At 40.8% G+C, this 16,552-nt stretch overlaps 1 protein-coding gene across 4 annotated transcripts in view; it reads left to right on the top strand.

Annotated features, from left to right (window-relative positions):
- The window catches only part of emid1 (EMI domain containing 1), a 350,684-nt gene that overhangs the window by 265,467 nt on the left and 68,665 nt on the right, over nt 1-16,552 (top strand). For all 4 annotated transcript variants that reach the window (XM_060843592.1, XM_060843590.1, XM_060843594.1 and 1 more), the window contains exon 7: nt 6,816-6,887. In XM_060843592.1, coding sequence (XP_060699575.1) covers nt 6,816-6,887 — 72 coding nt within the window. The remainder of the gene's footprint in view (nt 1-6,815; nt 6,888-16,552) is intronic.

Genomic DNA, 16,552 nt, shown 5'->3' with positions numbered 1-16,552 from the left:
ATGAGTGATATAAATTATCATAAATTATCTGTAAATGAGTGACATTCCTTGTATGGCCATTGGCCACAGGATTTGCTGTGCAGCCTTCAGAAGGCATAGAATGGCTCTATGAGATCGGGAGAATCATTGAGCTCCCGCTAAATTCCCGTGGGCTCAGGAATAATCAGACATAATTAATGAGCCAACTTCCCCACTGACAGTGGGCAGGATTTCCTCATTTGGCCCTCTTGCCCCAAGTTAATCAGGGACAACTTGCCCAGTAGCAGAAAACCAATATGGGTACTCCCACGTTTATTCTCCCAGTTCCCTCTGACCCTTGCCCCACCACCTAGGCTACTCTTGAAGCTCTTCTCAATAATGCCTGATGTTTCAATCCTGACTTGCCAATTGTTTTTTGGCCCATTATGTAGAGAACTAAAGCACTTGTGTTGTTCAGAGGGCACGAAATGAGAGATCCGAAATTGTAATTTTGAAATCTATATTATCTTGTAAACCCTATTTTTTAAATAAAATACGACTGCTGTCAAGCAGAGAATGAATAATGTCATTGCTTCCAGAAATTTCCAGTAATCGTCAGGCAAAATTTGAGCTCATCACCTTCTGTAAGATGTCACTCCCTACATTGGATGAACATTCTAGCCAACCAAACATAAAAGACTAGTCAACAAGACACCTAGCTCTGCCCGTTCTGAATAAAGGAGACCATCGAAACCTATTATGGCTTGACTTCGTACAAATGACTCCACAGTTGTCTGCTACCAAAGCACATAGTTTGATGAAGTGACATAATTGACCTCATTAGCTGAGTATCCCAAATCAGAGCTCCAGCTATGTGTCTGAAACTGCTTTTCTGTTTGACTTAAGCTATCAGTTTTGACTTTTGTTTGTCAATCTGCTTGTAACATCAGAACAGTAAGTAGTTCCGTGCCTCTGATCTCAATATCTCTTAAAAGTCCGATCTCTGATAAGAAGCCTGCATTTCGCCTGCATTGTGAACCACTTCCAAGCTTATAACCACTGCACCTTCACCAGCAACTTGACTGCGCCTGAGCTATTGCGGAAAGGACTGTCTGCAAAGCAACGGAAAGATCTGTCCAACACTAACTTGTTGGACTCTCTGACTATTGCTAATTCTGACATCTGATTTGAAGTAATTTATCACTTGTAACTTTTCTCCTTTCCTTTTTCTTTCCTTTCTTGGATGCACAACTTTGTAATATGTATGGTAAGCTGTTGCCCCAGGTTTTGAATGCAATAGTAACCCCGACATTATTTTAAAGGTGAAGCATTTCCTGTTTCATTTTAAGTTGGTCTTTTTTAAATTTGGTTTTGGGAAGCAGATCCACGTTTATTCTTAAAAGCAAAAAGTAAAATAAAACCACCCCTTTTGTGAAGGGGAGAGAAGGACAGTAACAATAATTCAGTTCACCTCTCCCTCTTGTCTATGACATTACATACACCAGTAAGTCGCTAACAAAAACATTTAGTGGGTTGGTTCACCATGGATGAACACAAAGAATATTAGGCAATCATTTGGTGTGTGGGCTCAAATAGCACTTCCTCAGGAATATAATTACCAGCACCAGTGCATTGAAATCAATGACCTTACATTGTCTCTTGTAACTTCAAGATATAGGAAATTAGAGCTATTTGGTTTTGATGTTTTTATGAGGAGAAAGTGAGAACTACAAATTCCTGATGAAGGGCTTATGGCCAAAACGTCAATTCTCCTGCTCCTTGGATGCTGCCTGACCTGCTGTGCTTTTCCAGCACCACATTCTCGACTTTGATGTTCTTATGAACCTAATATACTCTGTGAAGAGTCCCACTCAGTCACTCTGCTTAATACTGCCGTTCGTCAAGGTTCTCAGTATTGGCTTTGTTGGGAAAAAAACTTGCTCCAGCTTAATAAGAGGCCTCAGTCTGAGAACTTGGTGCCGTCCTTCAAGAAGTAATGCACTTTTTGAATACAGCTGATCATATAACCGTGGGGTATAATGCCTTGGAATGTTATTGAGAATCAAATACTTTGATTTTGTACTAATCAATAAATTGGTTTTGAAAGAGAATTGAAACGAGAAACAAAAAGGTGACTGACAGTAAACTGAACATGTGATGCAAAGTTTGGAGCTTGATGTGGGTCACTGTGTAAATGTATGAGAGAAAGAAAATAACGGTATGCCCTTTGAACAGCCTCGCTCATTCATTGTCTCATACAATCCCTGTTTTTGCTGTTGCCTTCATAGGAGTCTATACCTGACCTGAGAGGGCTAGGGGGGCAATGGGAATACTTGGACATTTTTGACTAATTTTGGGTCCAGTTTTGTAGCAGTCTTTTAGATTTGTTAAAACATTTTTCAGAGGGAGAGAATTATCAGTTTCAGCCTGGAAAGAAACCATATGGCCCAGATGACAAATTCCCATCCAGACATATCCCATTGTCCAATTCCAGTTCATTGCCTTGGAGGTTTTTATGCTGCAAGTGCATATCTAATTAGTTTTGAAATGTTACGAGGGTTTCTGTCTGTACTGTCATGTCAGGCAGTGAATTCCAGATCACCAACATGATCTGGATATTTTACATCAAATTCCCTCTTTACCTCCTGCCTCTTACCCTGGATCCATGTCCTTTGGGTATGGGCATCTCAACGAAAAGGAATAGGGCCACCTTATCCATTCTATCTTGACTCATCATAACTTTGTGTACTTCAGTTAGATCTCCCCGCAGCTTTAAGTTATTTTTCTGTTGAAAAGGGTCAGCAGTAATTAAATTTGATCTGTACTTAGTAGGCTTATAATTAAATTCACTACTTTAGTTAAAGTGACTTTCCAGATTAAGACTGAATTCAAATGTTGCAAAGGCCCTCCTAGTAAAAGAGTAAACAATGTATTCCCCCTAATCAGAATAGTATGTGAAACACACACGGAGAAAACAAATAATGGAATTCCCTCACCGAGGATGCAGTTGGTAAGGAAAATAAATAGAAATAGCGTACCAATCTAGTTTTATGTTTTGATTAATTTTGTGTTTTCATTCCAAATTTCCCTAACTACCTTCATCTGTGAGAGATGCCTGTTGTCTGCAGTCCTTCTGCAATGTCCCGTATCTAAAATTCTCTGCACTTCTTTCAGTGGGTGAATTATTTCCATTGGCCAAAAGGTTTCTCCATATTTCCAAAACTTCAGAAAATATTTAAGAGCTTCCTTGAAGAATGCACTGTATCCCTGAAAAGGCTTTTATATTAAATATTTCAGCAAGATTTACGAAATTGGCATTGGTGTGAAATTTTTATAACATAAACTCATAGAAATGTACAGCACGGAAACAAACCCTTCAATCCAACTTGTCCATGCTGACCAGCTATCTCAACCTAATCTAGTCCCATTTGCCAGTACTTGGCCCATATCCCTCTAAACCCTTCCTATTCATATACCCATCCAGATGCCTTTTAAATGTTGTAATTGTACCAGCCTCCACCATTTCCTCTGGCAGCTCATTCCATACACACACCACCCTCTGTGTGAAAAAGTTGCCCTTTAGGTCCCTTTCCCCTCTCAGCCTAAACCTATGCCATCTAGTTCTGGACTCCCCCACCCAAGGAAAATGCCTTGTCTATTTATCCTATCCATGCCCCTCATGATTTTATAAACCTCTATAAGGTCACCCCTCAGCCTCCGACACTCCAGGGAAAATAGCTCCAGCCTATTCAGCCTTTCCCTATAGCTCAAATCCTCCAAACCTGGCAACATCCTTGTAAATGTTTTCTGAACCCTTTCAAGTTTCACAACATCCTTCCGATAGGAAGGAGACCAGAATGAAATTCCAAAATATTCCAAAAGTGGCCTAACCAATGTCCTGTACCTCCCAACTCCTATACTTAATGATCTGACCAATAAAGGAAAGCATACCAAACCCCTCTTCACTATCCTATCTACCTGTGACTCTATATTCAAGGAACATTGAACCTGCACTTCAAGGTCTCTTTATTCAGCAACATTTTCTTAGTTAAGAACTCATTAAGAGGAGTCCTGTTTTCCTAGTATTTTCTCAATATGCAGATACTAATTTGAGGAGAAAAATTTAGCTCCATTTCAGTGGCATTTCAAACTTATATACAGTCACAGGTCATTCACAAGAAACAACTTTAGCACTCGTGTTCTAAATCTGTTTCAACTCCCAGAGGGCTCTTTGTGATAATGGGGTATAAACAATCAAGGTCTTCTCGTATATGATGTGTATATTTCAATTTGTAATGAATAATTCTTCTTTGTATACAGACTTGTATTTCAGCATTGCTATGCATAGTTCATTACAGGGAGATTTTACCTTACTCCTTTGAAAATTTGACCTATGCCAAGGGAAGATTCCAGAGATCTATTTGATCTGATTTCTTCCAAATTAATAGCAAATCTTGGACATCTTGGATTTTTTTCCTTGCAGCTGAGTGCTGATTGAGATTGTGTCTGTTCACTGCTACATTCATGAAATATCAGCAAGTTCTACCAACACCATATGGATTGCAATGGTTCAAGAACATGCCCTCAAGGGCAACTAAGGACAACCAACAAATAAACCCAAGAACTGCGGATGCTGGAAATGAGAAACACAGACAGAAATTGCTGGAAAAACTCCATTGGTCTAAGAGTTAATGTTTCAGATTCCAGTGACTCTTCATCAGAACAGAAAGGTCACTGCACCCAAAACTTTAACTCTGCTTTCTCTCCACAGGGGCTACCACAGACATGCTTGAGCTTTTGCAGCAATTTCTGTTTGTGTTCTGGCATTCAATAAATACCAGCCTAACCAGTGGTGCCCACAGTCAGTGAAAGAATTTTTAAAACGTTAGGTAGCAGATCAGCCATGATTTCATTGAATGGTGGAAAAGGTTTGAGAAATTAAAAGCCCTAAATGTATTTATATTCCTATTAATTTTTGACATCTATTGCAAAAGGCCAGAATATGTAAGATGGGTTGAGTGGATTCCAGCTGAAATTCTTATCATTTCTGTGGTTATTATGTATTGCATCTTGCTTGAATCATCATTCATCAGTTGTAAATACCTGTGTTACAGTCTTCGATTTTTTGGAATGATTTTCTTTAGATTGTGTCATACTAGTTTTTGTGAACTGACGTTCAAGTAGAAATGGCCTCTTTTCATAATTTTTCTCTCAGGAGTAGAGTATGTGTAGCAAGGATTGCCACTGATATTGATTGTAGTAACCTGCTTATGTCATTTCTTCTGCTGTATTACCAAGTTGATTTCAGAATGACCGACTGTTTTTAAACACAGACAAGTTTACAGATTGTGTTAATTAATATGTTCATTTCAGTTCTGGTCTCCCTCTTACAGGAAGAATATTATTAAGCTAGAGAGAGTTCAGAAGAGCGTTACTAGGATGTTGCTAGAAACGGAGGGTTTGAGTTATAAAGAGAGGCTGGATAGGCTGGGACTTTTTTCATTGGAACATAGGAGACTGAGGGGTGACCTTATAAAGATTTCTGAAATAATAACAGGTTTGGATAAGGTGAATGGCAGGTGTCTTTTCCTTAGGATGGGGTATTAAAGACTAGGAGACAGATTTTTATTGTGAGAAGAGTAAGATTTTAAGAAGATGTGAGGGCAGTCTTTTGTGTTTGTATGGTTTGTATGTGGAATGAACATCTGGGGAAGTGGTGGATTTGAGTACAGTTACAATGTTTAAATTATGTTTGGATAAGTTTATGAATAGGAAAGGTTTGGAGGGATATGGGCTAATGCAGACAGGTGGGAGTAGTTTACTTTGAGATTATGGTCAACATGGACTGGTAGGACCGAAGGGTCTGTTTCTGTGCTGTCTCACTCTGTAATTGAAACAAAAGGGCTCACAAATTCAACATTAACAATCGAAGGCACACGCACCCTAACAAAAAATTTGTAGCATGTCAACAGCCTTTAGTAAAGAAGTTCAGGGGCAAAACGATCTTTAATTTCTATCTGAGTGTCCCAGAATGCCAAATTCTGCAAGCCTTAGTAATTTTAAAAATTGGATTCGGTACTGATATCGTATTTTCACAATCCTTCTTGTGCATTGCAGCAGAATTCACAGAACAAAACAGAGGATGCTAGAACACCAGTTTTTCATCACCAAAAATCTTGTGAAAGATTAAATTATGCCAGTGTGGAGCACAAGAAAATTAACAATCTAATTAAATCATTGCATAAACTTGCTTATTGACATGATAGTGACAAGGTTCAATGGGAGACCTTGTCATATTTTGACATATTCATTGTCTGCTCTTTCAGTATTACTTAATTCAAAATATATTACAACTGAACTTAGAAAGAGATTTATCACAGGCATTTCTCATTGTTTCCTTATTTTATGAGGCAAATATCCAGCAAGGCTTACTGGGCAATGATTATTGATTTCTGCTTTTCTCCACCCATTCTCCTTCCTGACTGATCAATTTTAGCATGAACCACTGGTATTGAGGAGAGAATCAGGGATTACACTGCAGAGCACGTTTGCTCACATAAGCTACAGTCACAGGCTTTGTGAGCTTGTGGGAGGAATGGATGTGGATAAAATGAATCCATTCTCCAGGCGAACACTGCACTTGTTAATGAGTCTGGTAGAGCCTTTCTTCCACCTCGGCCAAACAACTTAAAATCCAAGTTGCTTACCTGGTACATATTCTGACTGTTATTGCTTTAATGAACTGTACAATAGAAGACTTTTGTGGTCCTAATGAAGAATTATTTCTTTGATTTGCATAAGTTTTGCAGCCTTCTATTGTCTGTGGATTTTAAAAAAAGACTTATTAATTATTCCAGGTCCAAGGGGTGAACCAGGCTTGCGCGGTCCAGCTGGATTGCCAGGAGCAAAAGGAGCTATGGGGCCACCAGGTTAGTAGATGACACTTGGGTCTTTATGTAAATTGACCAATTCAGTTTGTCCTTATAAGTAATTGACTGTCTTAAACTCAATTACTTTGGAAATTTCTTTATTACTAGATTCTTCAATTCAATTCTTCTGTTTTCCTTTCTTTTATAATTTGTTATCTGTTTGATTGTGTCTTACATTTATGTTTCATGGTATCACTTTGTTCATTTTCTCTTTCCCTGTTCTATTTTGTTTTCATTTCTCTAAACCACTTGTCCACTATTTCTCTCTCACACTTGTTTTGGTTGTCATTTGTCTTTGTTGATGGGTTGGAGAATTATTAAATTTATTATTAAAAGTCTGTATGCAGTAGCAATTAATGTAATCTACTCCCAAAACAGCAGTATAGGTAACTAAAGAAAATGGCTACTTGCTCTTAACATTTAAAGTTCTGAAGAATGCATACAAACCAAACCAGAATGTATAAAGCAGCAAGGATGCCTGAGAACCTGTTTAAATTTATTACAACTGGGTATTTTCAGTGCACTATATGTGTACAGAGCAGAAAACTGATATGAGTGTCATTGGTTGAGAAACTGATGGTGTAATGCCACTATTCAACCAGTTCAGGGAATATTCACTAGGATGATCCCTAGTATGGAGTCCCAATAGATTGGCTGCTACTCATTGGAATTTAGAAGAATGAGAGATGATCTCACTGAAACATATAGGTTCCTTAAGGGGCTTGACAGCATCAATGGAAGATGCTACCCCTCTGGGAAAGTCTAAGAACGAGAGGGCACACTTCCAGCTTAAAGGGGTGCCAATTTTAAGACTGGGATGAGGAGGAATTTCTACTTTCAGAGGGTTAAGAGTCTTTGGAATTTCTTGCCACAGAAGTCTGTGGGTTCAGGGCCTTTGTGTATATTTAAGGATGAGATAGATTCTTGATCAACAGGGAATCGTGATTACAGGGAAAAGGCAAGAAACAGGAATGCCGGATCAGCCATGATCCTATTAAACGGGGGAGCAGGGTCGAGAGTCTACTCATATTCCTCTTTTTAGTGGTCTTATGGTCTAAGTGGGCACCAAAGCCTCCATGTTTGTGAGCAGATTTTTCATTATGAGCTGATTGGATACACTGTGTGCCAAACTGGTGTGGGAAGTGTAAGACACATTTAAGTCCCAATCTTGAAACCTGCTGTTTTATATTAGTTATTCATTCACAGGATTTGAGTTTCACTGGTTAGCTCAGCATCGATTGCCCATCCTTGTTGCTCTTGGGAAGGTAGTGATGGGCCATCTTCAAATGAGGAGCCCAACACAATGAGCACCCAAAGCATCAGAGTTTTGTGCTTCAGGCTGGGTGGATGGACCAGAGGTACTTTTTATTAATAATTTGCCCCAAACATACTTAAAGGGACCACTGCAGGCAGTAACCAACAAAACATTCTAAATATGTGGATGAGTGACGCTCACTGGATCACACCTAGCTCTCCATCCAGCTCTCAATTCAACCAAGTCAGAAATAAATCTAGTGCGAGGGAGCGTCTGAGGCTGAGGGGTGACCTTATAGAGGTTTATAAAATGATGCGGCGCATGGATAGGATAAATAGACAAAGTCTTTCCCAGGGGTGGGGGAGTCCAGAACCAGAGGGCATAGGTTTAGGGTGAGAGGGGAAAGATATAGATTAGATTAGATTACTTACAGTGTGGAAACAGGCCCTTCGGCCCAACAAGTCCACACCGACCCGCCGAAGCACAACCCACCATACCCCTACATTTACCCCTTACCTAACACTACGGGCAATTTAGCATGGCCAATTCACCTGACCCGCACATCTTTGGACTGTGGGAGGAAACTGGAGCACCAGGAGGAAACCCACGCAGACACGGGGAGAACGTGCAAACTCCACACAGTCAGTCGCCTGAGTCAGGAATTGAACCCGGGTCTCAGGCGCTGTGAGGCAGCAGTGCTAACCACTGTGCCACCGTGCCGCCCGTCAAAAGGGACCTAAGGAGCAACTTTTTCACACAGAGGGTGGTACGTGAATGGAATGACCTGCCAGAGAAAGTGGTGGAGTCTAGTACAATTGCAACATTTAAAAGGCATCCGGATGGGTATATGAGTAGGAAAGGTTTGGAGCGATATGGGCCAGATGCTGGCAGGTGGGATTAGATTGATTTGGGATATTTGGTCGGCGTGGACGAGTTGGACCGAAAGGTCTGTTTCCATGCTGTGCACTCTATGACTCTGTGACCCTCCCAATTCAGCCTCCAATTGCTTCCCACTGTTAATGATTCCCGCTACATCTGCCCTTACTCCTGACAACTCCCTTTCCTGGTTTTCTTTAAAGAGTTATCTGAAGGCAAAGCAGTCAAATTTCTAAGTTGTCTTCTGTAAGTTACGTGAAGAGTTGAATTAGATGGTTTATGGTCTTATTGAATCAGCTCATTGACTTGATGTTAATAGTGTCTGACACTGCATGGTATGTACACTCTCAGCCTATCTGTTCAGGGACACTTTAAGCTGCATGAGCCTGTGTATTGCTCTGGCTAGGGAAAATATGGGTATGTGCCCACTGGACTTGATGCAGATCAGTCTAGGAGGGGACTAATTGTATTCCCAACTTTACAATACTTTAGAAGTACCTTACTTTCCAGAAAGTCTGTTGGTCTGTTGGAAGTGATATTTCAGTGAGGAACTGCTAATGAGGGGACAGCAAAAACAGTACAGGTAGTTTTGTTCTGTAGACTCATAGCATAGAATGCAGCAAGCAAAATATGCTGAAAGAATAATGCCAAGGCCATCACCAGTCATGATTAAACATCACCAGTCATCTCTCTCTCTCTCTCTCTCTCTAATGGGAGAGCGACCCTATGGTCCTGTAGGATTCTGTGACTTGACTTTACATTCAGACTAGATTTATTAAGCTGGTAGAATTGCTGGAAATGTGACTTTGCAGCAACATGGCTTGCAAAATATACCAGAAAATGACATGGCAATAATTTTTGAAGGTGATATTTAATATACAACTTCATTGGGTGGAATCAATGGTCAGACTAACACAGTCTGTGGCAGGACACATGGCAGAATGAAGTGACAAGTGTGGCAGGCATCAAGATCATCTCAGTCCCATCTTCTATGTGGTTGATGAGGGGTGTGCTTAGATTCTGTCTGGGTAGCGATGACATTCCAATTGATGGTCATTATTGCTTGTTAAATACCTTGCCAGAGACACAACTCACTTCATTAATATTCAGACTTCCGCCCTATTAACTTAGCAAACAGGCTTGATGTCTGGGAACATTCGACAGGAAACCACAGCAAACACCTGGTGGATTCAGCTGCTCCAACCAACCAACACATTGGACATGGGGCACCAACATCTCACAGCATGCTCCACAGATGCTGACCACATGCACATAACACACTTGGGCATAGGTATCTGATGTGTGCCAGCCTCTAACACCCCTCATGGCGTATCACCAGTTCACTTACAAGTTTCATCTGCACTTCAGCATTTCAATGCTATATTGTGGACTGCACCAGTAATGATCCTTGTAGTGCTGTACTGAGGACACTGTGCACTCAGGGACATGCACCCTGACAGGACCAGGCTGTGTCTCCAAGCTCTTCATAGCGTTCCCTTTACCAGAGCCGACCTGGATGCTCACAGCATCCCTGCTCTGTCTTAGTTTTGAGTGCTTTGCCTATTCAGCCAGAGATGGCACGTTCCTATTACTACTGCCTTGCCTTACTATTTAATGCAGAGACAAAGCCAGGAAGCTTATCATAGTTGCCAGCAGGTCTTCAGTCGCAGTAAATCAAGGACAGCCTCCAGTACCAGCCCAGGGACTGCTCAGGGCAGTCAGGGTCAGCATGCTCTTCTTATAAGGGTTGGGGAGTTGAATGATGTCTTTACTTTTGCTGCTCTCTTAGTAGGGTTCACTGCTTTCCGTCTGGAGTGGGAGAGAGGCAGGTAATTAAAGGAGACCAAAGCGAGAGGTGTCCCACGTGAATGACCAGGTAGCTCAGGGAGCAGTCAGGGTTTAGTGGTGTGGAGTTTGGCATGCATGACAGCAAATGACAGAAGATATTGCAGGCAAGAGTGAGAGTGGTAGAGGGTGAGTCTTGGCGAGAGCTGGGTACAGTAAAGAGTGATTGTGAGCTATCAGAGAGAAGATGCTGGCATTTATGCTAGAAAAGCACATTGACTTTCTCCCTATTCCTCCAGAGAGTGAGATCTTCAACCCTAGTGGCAACCTCAGACCAGGCTGGCATGCAGTGGTGTTGTGGCCTCTGTTGGTAGTCATGGAGGAAGATGAAACCCCTCCTCTGCACCCCTTGCCCCCATCTCCCAATCCAATCGGACATCAGGTTCAGTGCCCCACAAAACAGGGCACCGATTTCCCCCTGTCTTTATGTCTGGGACACATGGCAGGAGCCGTGCAGGATGGCCTTGGACTGACAGATCTTGTCTGGGTGCGCATCAGGATTTTAAGGCTAAAGGATGCTGGTGAATTCTGAGATTTCCACTGAGTTGCAATTTGTTATGGGAATGATATATGGTACCATGAGGGATATCTTGATGGTGTAGTAGGCAATTAATGAGGTGAGTTTGGTGAGATGAGGTGAAAAAACCTTCAAGGTCTTGCATCAAGAAACCCTCCAAAAAAATTCAACAAGGGTTTGGAGGGATATGGGCTGGGTGCTGGCAGGTAGAACTAGATTGGGTCGGGATATCTGGTCGGCATGGACAGGTTGGACCGAAGGGTCTGTTTCTATGCTGTACATCTCTATGACTCTATGACAACTCGGACTTGGCCAAAACACATCAGACCCAGACATCGTAAAATTCTTACATACTTGTAGAAACAGCAATAAAATCAAAAGGTGGGTCTTCTGGTCCATAGTAACTCATGTGACAGAGCAAAAAAACATAATTTCAGAGAAGTAACCATTTGTGAATTTTGTTTTAAAACTACGCAGCTCTCTGACGAGTGATTTATTTTCAATGTGATCTGGTTGATCCAGTTCTGTTGAGGTGGCAGCCTGGATAAAATTCAATCCTATTACTTATGGAGGAGTGTTCTGCTTTGATATTTCTAGGTTGGATCCCACAGTCTTACAAATTAATTCTTTTAGTTGACAGAAACCAAACTTCTTTTATAAGCATGCCAAATGTGCTTTCAATTTAACAAAAAATGCGTACAATACAAATGCTTGAAAAATGACATTGATGAACATGGTCAGTTCCATCTGTTGCCTATTTGAAGGAGGAGAGATTTATCCTTCTTGGCCAGTGGGGAGCAAACTTGCTACTACATATAGTACTGTCTGTTAAAGGGAGTGTCCCAAAAATGTAATGGACGGAAGTTTGTGGTGGACAGATGTCAGAGCCCCAGGCAATAACTGACTGTAACTCTGTTGGAGAAGTCCTGCCAGCATCAGCTGGCCAGTGTGGGGCCTTCCTCAGGATTGAGGATTCCTTGGGCAGATATTCTTCCTCCTGAGAGCTGCCAAACCAACAGAGCCTGCAGCTCTTTATTGCCAACAGCACCACCAAGATTGTTAGCTGTTGCCGATATTGCACCCATAGAAAATCCCAGGTCAGGGAGAGCAGGAGGGGGCTATGGGGGTGGGGTTCCTGGCTTTGTTGCGGCCGGCAGGGGTAAGAGCCACTCAGTTTCTGCCCCGACGCTGCGTCCCTCGATCACGCACCAAGCGAATGAGCCACGTTGTCATCATCACCACATCTTTTACTGGCTCCCTATGTGGCAACTTGCCACACTGGGTGAAAATCAGTGGCAGTAGAATGTAACAGAGAAATGGGCATTCGTTGCTCACCTAAGGACTACAAATAGCGTCTGGTTGAGAAGGCTGTCAAATGCCTTCTCCCCCCCCCCCCCACCCCCAGATTTAATTGGGTAGAAGTGGGAAAATGATGAGGTTACATTGTTATGCCTTCCTCCCACTTAAAATAACCCCCCCCACCCTCAAATCCACCACTGGGAGAATTAAATTTTACCCAATGTAATTGACCTTATTATAGTTGGGGACCTGATGTTATATCATTTACAAGACAATGTGCTATGTATTAATCTAATGTACCTGCTTAGTTACAGTTAGATGCCAATTCAAATTGCGGCTGTAAAAACAAATGATTTGAGATTAAAATGAATATTTCCCAAGATAATTTACAGAGATGTAAAATTCAATTTGGCACCAGTTCAGTTCAGCCAAACTTTTCTGGATTTCTTGGCCAAGTCAATGTGGAATTTCAAGTCATTGTGTTTTTTTTAAATTTACATCAATTCCCGCATGACAATGTAATTATGAAACACTTGAATATGTACACAGAGCAACATTACATACCCCATCATTGAACAGTGTAAAATGAATGAGCATATAGATAAAGTTAAAAGCTTAGAGTGGAAGAAATCATTTCACACAGAGGTTTATAAGGCTGGAATACACCTAGAATTGATGTTTGAAGCAGACACCAATTCGAGAACACGTTACATATTTGGAACCATAGCTTATGCAGAGAATAACTACTAAAATAAACTGAACAGCATAAAACTTTGCAATAATTTCTGTGAACTATGCATGTGTGTGCCACATGTGTAAGAGTTGTCTCAATAGTTTTCTGAGGCAACTTATATGAGGCATTATGTTGAGTGATTGGGATTCAGTTAAAATGAATTATACCATAGAGGATGAACTTGTATGTTAAGTAAATATTAGTTCTGGTTACATGTTTCTTGGCTCATGGGTAATGCATCATGGCTTTGTGATACTGAGGACTAGAGGCCAGGGAAGTCCATACTCTCTCATTTGATTCCTTGTCTGTGCTGAGTTGGCAAATTTCTAGGGGGTTAGCATGTGCGCATGCAGCAACTGGCTTCCCCAAGGTAGAAATGGACAATATTTGCCATTCCTTTTTTTTGGAAACTCCTGGAAATCATTGTGTTACTGATAGTTTAAGAGCAGGATCGGGTTCAGTTCTAGTAGATTATCCCAGTCAAACATTGAGCCAGCATTCATTATCCAGGCTCAGGCAGGAAGAATGATTGCCTGGGTGATTTGGAGCTTTGCTGGAACCAATTGAGCCATATTACCATCATTAGTGTTAAGAGGGTAAAACAGTGGTAGGGGACGTGGAGGTGGGGGCATTTGGAAAAGGGGAAAAAAGTTAACAATTATGTAGTGAACAAGTTGTGAATATAAATTCATATTTTTAACCATTAACCATTGCTTTTCTTCACCAGAGAAATCTCTTCTCCCAGTGGACACTTGGCAAACTTGATATTTTTACTCTACCATGAATTAAGGATTGAATCCTTTCAGAAATGTCAAAGGTCCACTCTGGCAGTACTTAGCAATCATTTTGATCTAGAATTCCACAAATTTCAATTACATGTTTGTTTCCTTTTTTAAATGCTACAGGACATGAGCCAAAGCATTTAAGATTGCAAGTATTTTGATGACAGAGTGCCTGTTTAAGAAGAAATGATTAAATCTGTGCGCAATATATCAGTACTGTTTGCCTTGGAATGGGACTGAGAATTCCTGTCGCAGGGATATTGCAGTGAGCTTTAATTACATGCTACATTTATTTCATTCATGGCACAGTGTCTTCAATATTCAGTTATTCTCAAACCTGAAATCCTTCATGTAGAAAAACCTACTGCTTCTTTAAATATGGATTTGTCACTTTGAGTTTTGAGAGCTGGGCTCAGCAATTTTCAATTGTGCTGATATTGGAAGAAAGTTTAGTAATTTCTTCTTCAGCCATGTGTTCAGTTAAATTAATGTATCTTATAGGAGTTTTATAAGGGAGGAGGGTAAGTTAGCTCGGTTGACTGGACAGCTGGCTTGTGATGCTAACAGTGGGTGATCAGTTCCTGGACCGGATGAGGTTACATTAAGGACTCTCCTTCCCAACCTCTCCCGTCACCTGAGGGGGATGACCATCAAGTTAAACCGCCACCAGTCATCTCTCTGTAATGACAGAGCAGCCCTACTGTGACTCTGGGACTATGACAACTTTACCTTCTTGTAGGAGTTTAGGAAAATAGCTCGATGACAGCAATGCAATTTGAAAATCAACATAAAGGTTCATGCTTATTTCATTTTAAATTATTTTCCTTATGCTAAGGTATGACTCCCATGAATACATCCAGTTACAAAAAAAAATGAGTTAAGAGCCAAACAATGGAAAATGTTTGAAAAGTCATGAGTTAAACCGATAGCTATCAATTAGTTTTCTTGTCCTGAAATATGAGGTATATAGTAATAATCTTATTACACTATTAATACAACTTACTTTTTCTGATTTCCTCTCCTTAATCAGACCCCTTAGCAGTAGCATGAACAGTTCTCTAAATACCTTTTTCTCCCTCAAACCCCCATACCCAATGTGTTGATTCTGGTTGACATAAGTTTGCATGGCATATGTTGCCATCACCTGAATAGCAGGGGATGGAGCTGATTCATTGCCCTCTTGGTAATGGGCCGCCAAGCTTCCAAAGCACCATTTCATAACATGTGAAAGAGGGCTCAGCCTGCAGTCCCCTGAAAACCGAGTGGTTGTGCCATTATCACAACCATGCTTAGTTTTGTCCTCTCTCCATGCCCACTCACTTTTTATTTCCCAATACATGGGCACTTCCACTCAGAACAGCTAGAAAATGAGTATGTGCAACCCTGGCCTCCAGTTCTCACTGAGGAACAAGACTGCACATTTCCCACTGTTTTGCCATCCCAAGTTCTACAAGGCAACTTACAAGCAATCACATCTACTTTGCTCTACTAGTGAACTGAAATGATCGCACCTTAAGGCGCCTCATACACTGAAGACATGCCAATAAGTTTCTAAGTATAGAGAGAACAAGCTCCTCAAAAAAAAGCTTCCATTTGAGACTGAGAAGTTAACAAGTGAGAGTGAACAGGAATCATGATTTGTAATGTAGACACTCATCGTATTATTGATGGTCTCTGAAAACATTTGCAGTCCCTTATAGAAGCCATGCTCAGAGCTTTACTGGACAGAATCCAGTGCTCCAGTATTACTGTAATCCAACTCTTCCTGATAATGCTTAATCGGGCTTCTTTCTAATGATCTGCAAAAAAGTTAAGTTCTTTTTATACTATGTCACATATTGTTCTTATACTCAAGTCACTTTTTCCCAAGAGTATTATGTTATTAATACAAATATGTTTATCTAGGGTAGATAGTACTTTTCAGATGTGTTCAATAAAAGCAGCACATGACTCCCTTTGCTTAATTACTGCTGCAGTTTATTTTACATTGGGCTGTTGTTCTGAGTACAGTCAGTGACCCCCATGGAGTTATGTAGAGCAAGAGTTTTAGATTATGTTGTCAGTAGTTTCTAAATCTAAAAGATTTGGGCCAGATATTGTGACACCTCCAACAGCTGTGATAACACAAAATAAAAACAGTTTCATAATAGTCATGTCTCCCTCAGCAGTTGTCTGACTGTCAAAAAATAAGACCATCTACGGGTGCCTGCTGTTTTAGTGTGAGAGAACTTGAATGCTTTCCATTGCTTATTTAATATAGAGTTGCAGATGTAAGTAGCTTCAATTAGATCATTTGTCCTGCTGAACTGAAACATGATACCTGAATAAATATTTTGTTTTAACAGGTGTAGCGTTTAT

Source organism: Hemiscyllium ocellatum, chromosome 24, assembly GCF_020745735.1.
Source record: "Hemiscyllium ocellatum isolate sHemOce1 chromosome 24, sHemOce1.pat.X.cur, whole genome shotgun sequence".
Lineage (NCBI taxonomy): Eukaryota > Metazoa > Chordata > Chondrichthyes > Orectolobiformes > Hemiscylliidae > Hemiscyllium > Hemiscyllium ocellatum.
The sequence above is the reverse complement of the archived record's forward strand: the minus strand, read 5'-3'. Positions and strand labels throughout refer to the sequence as shown.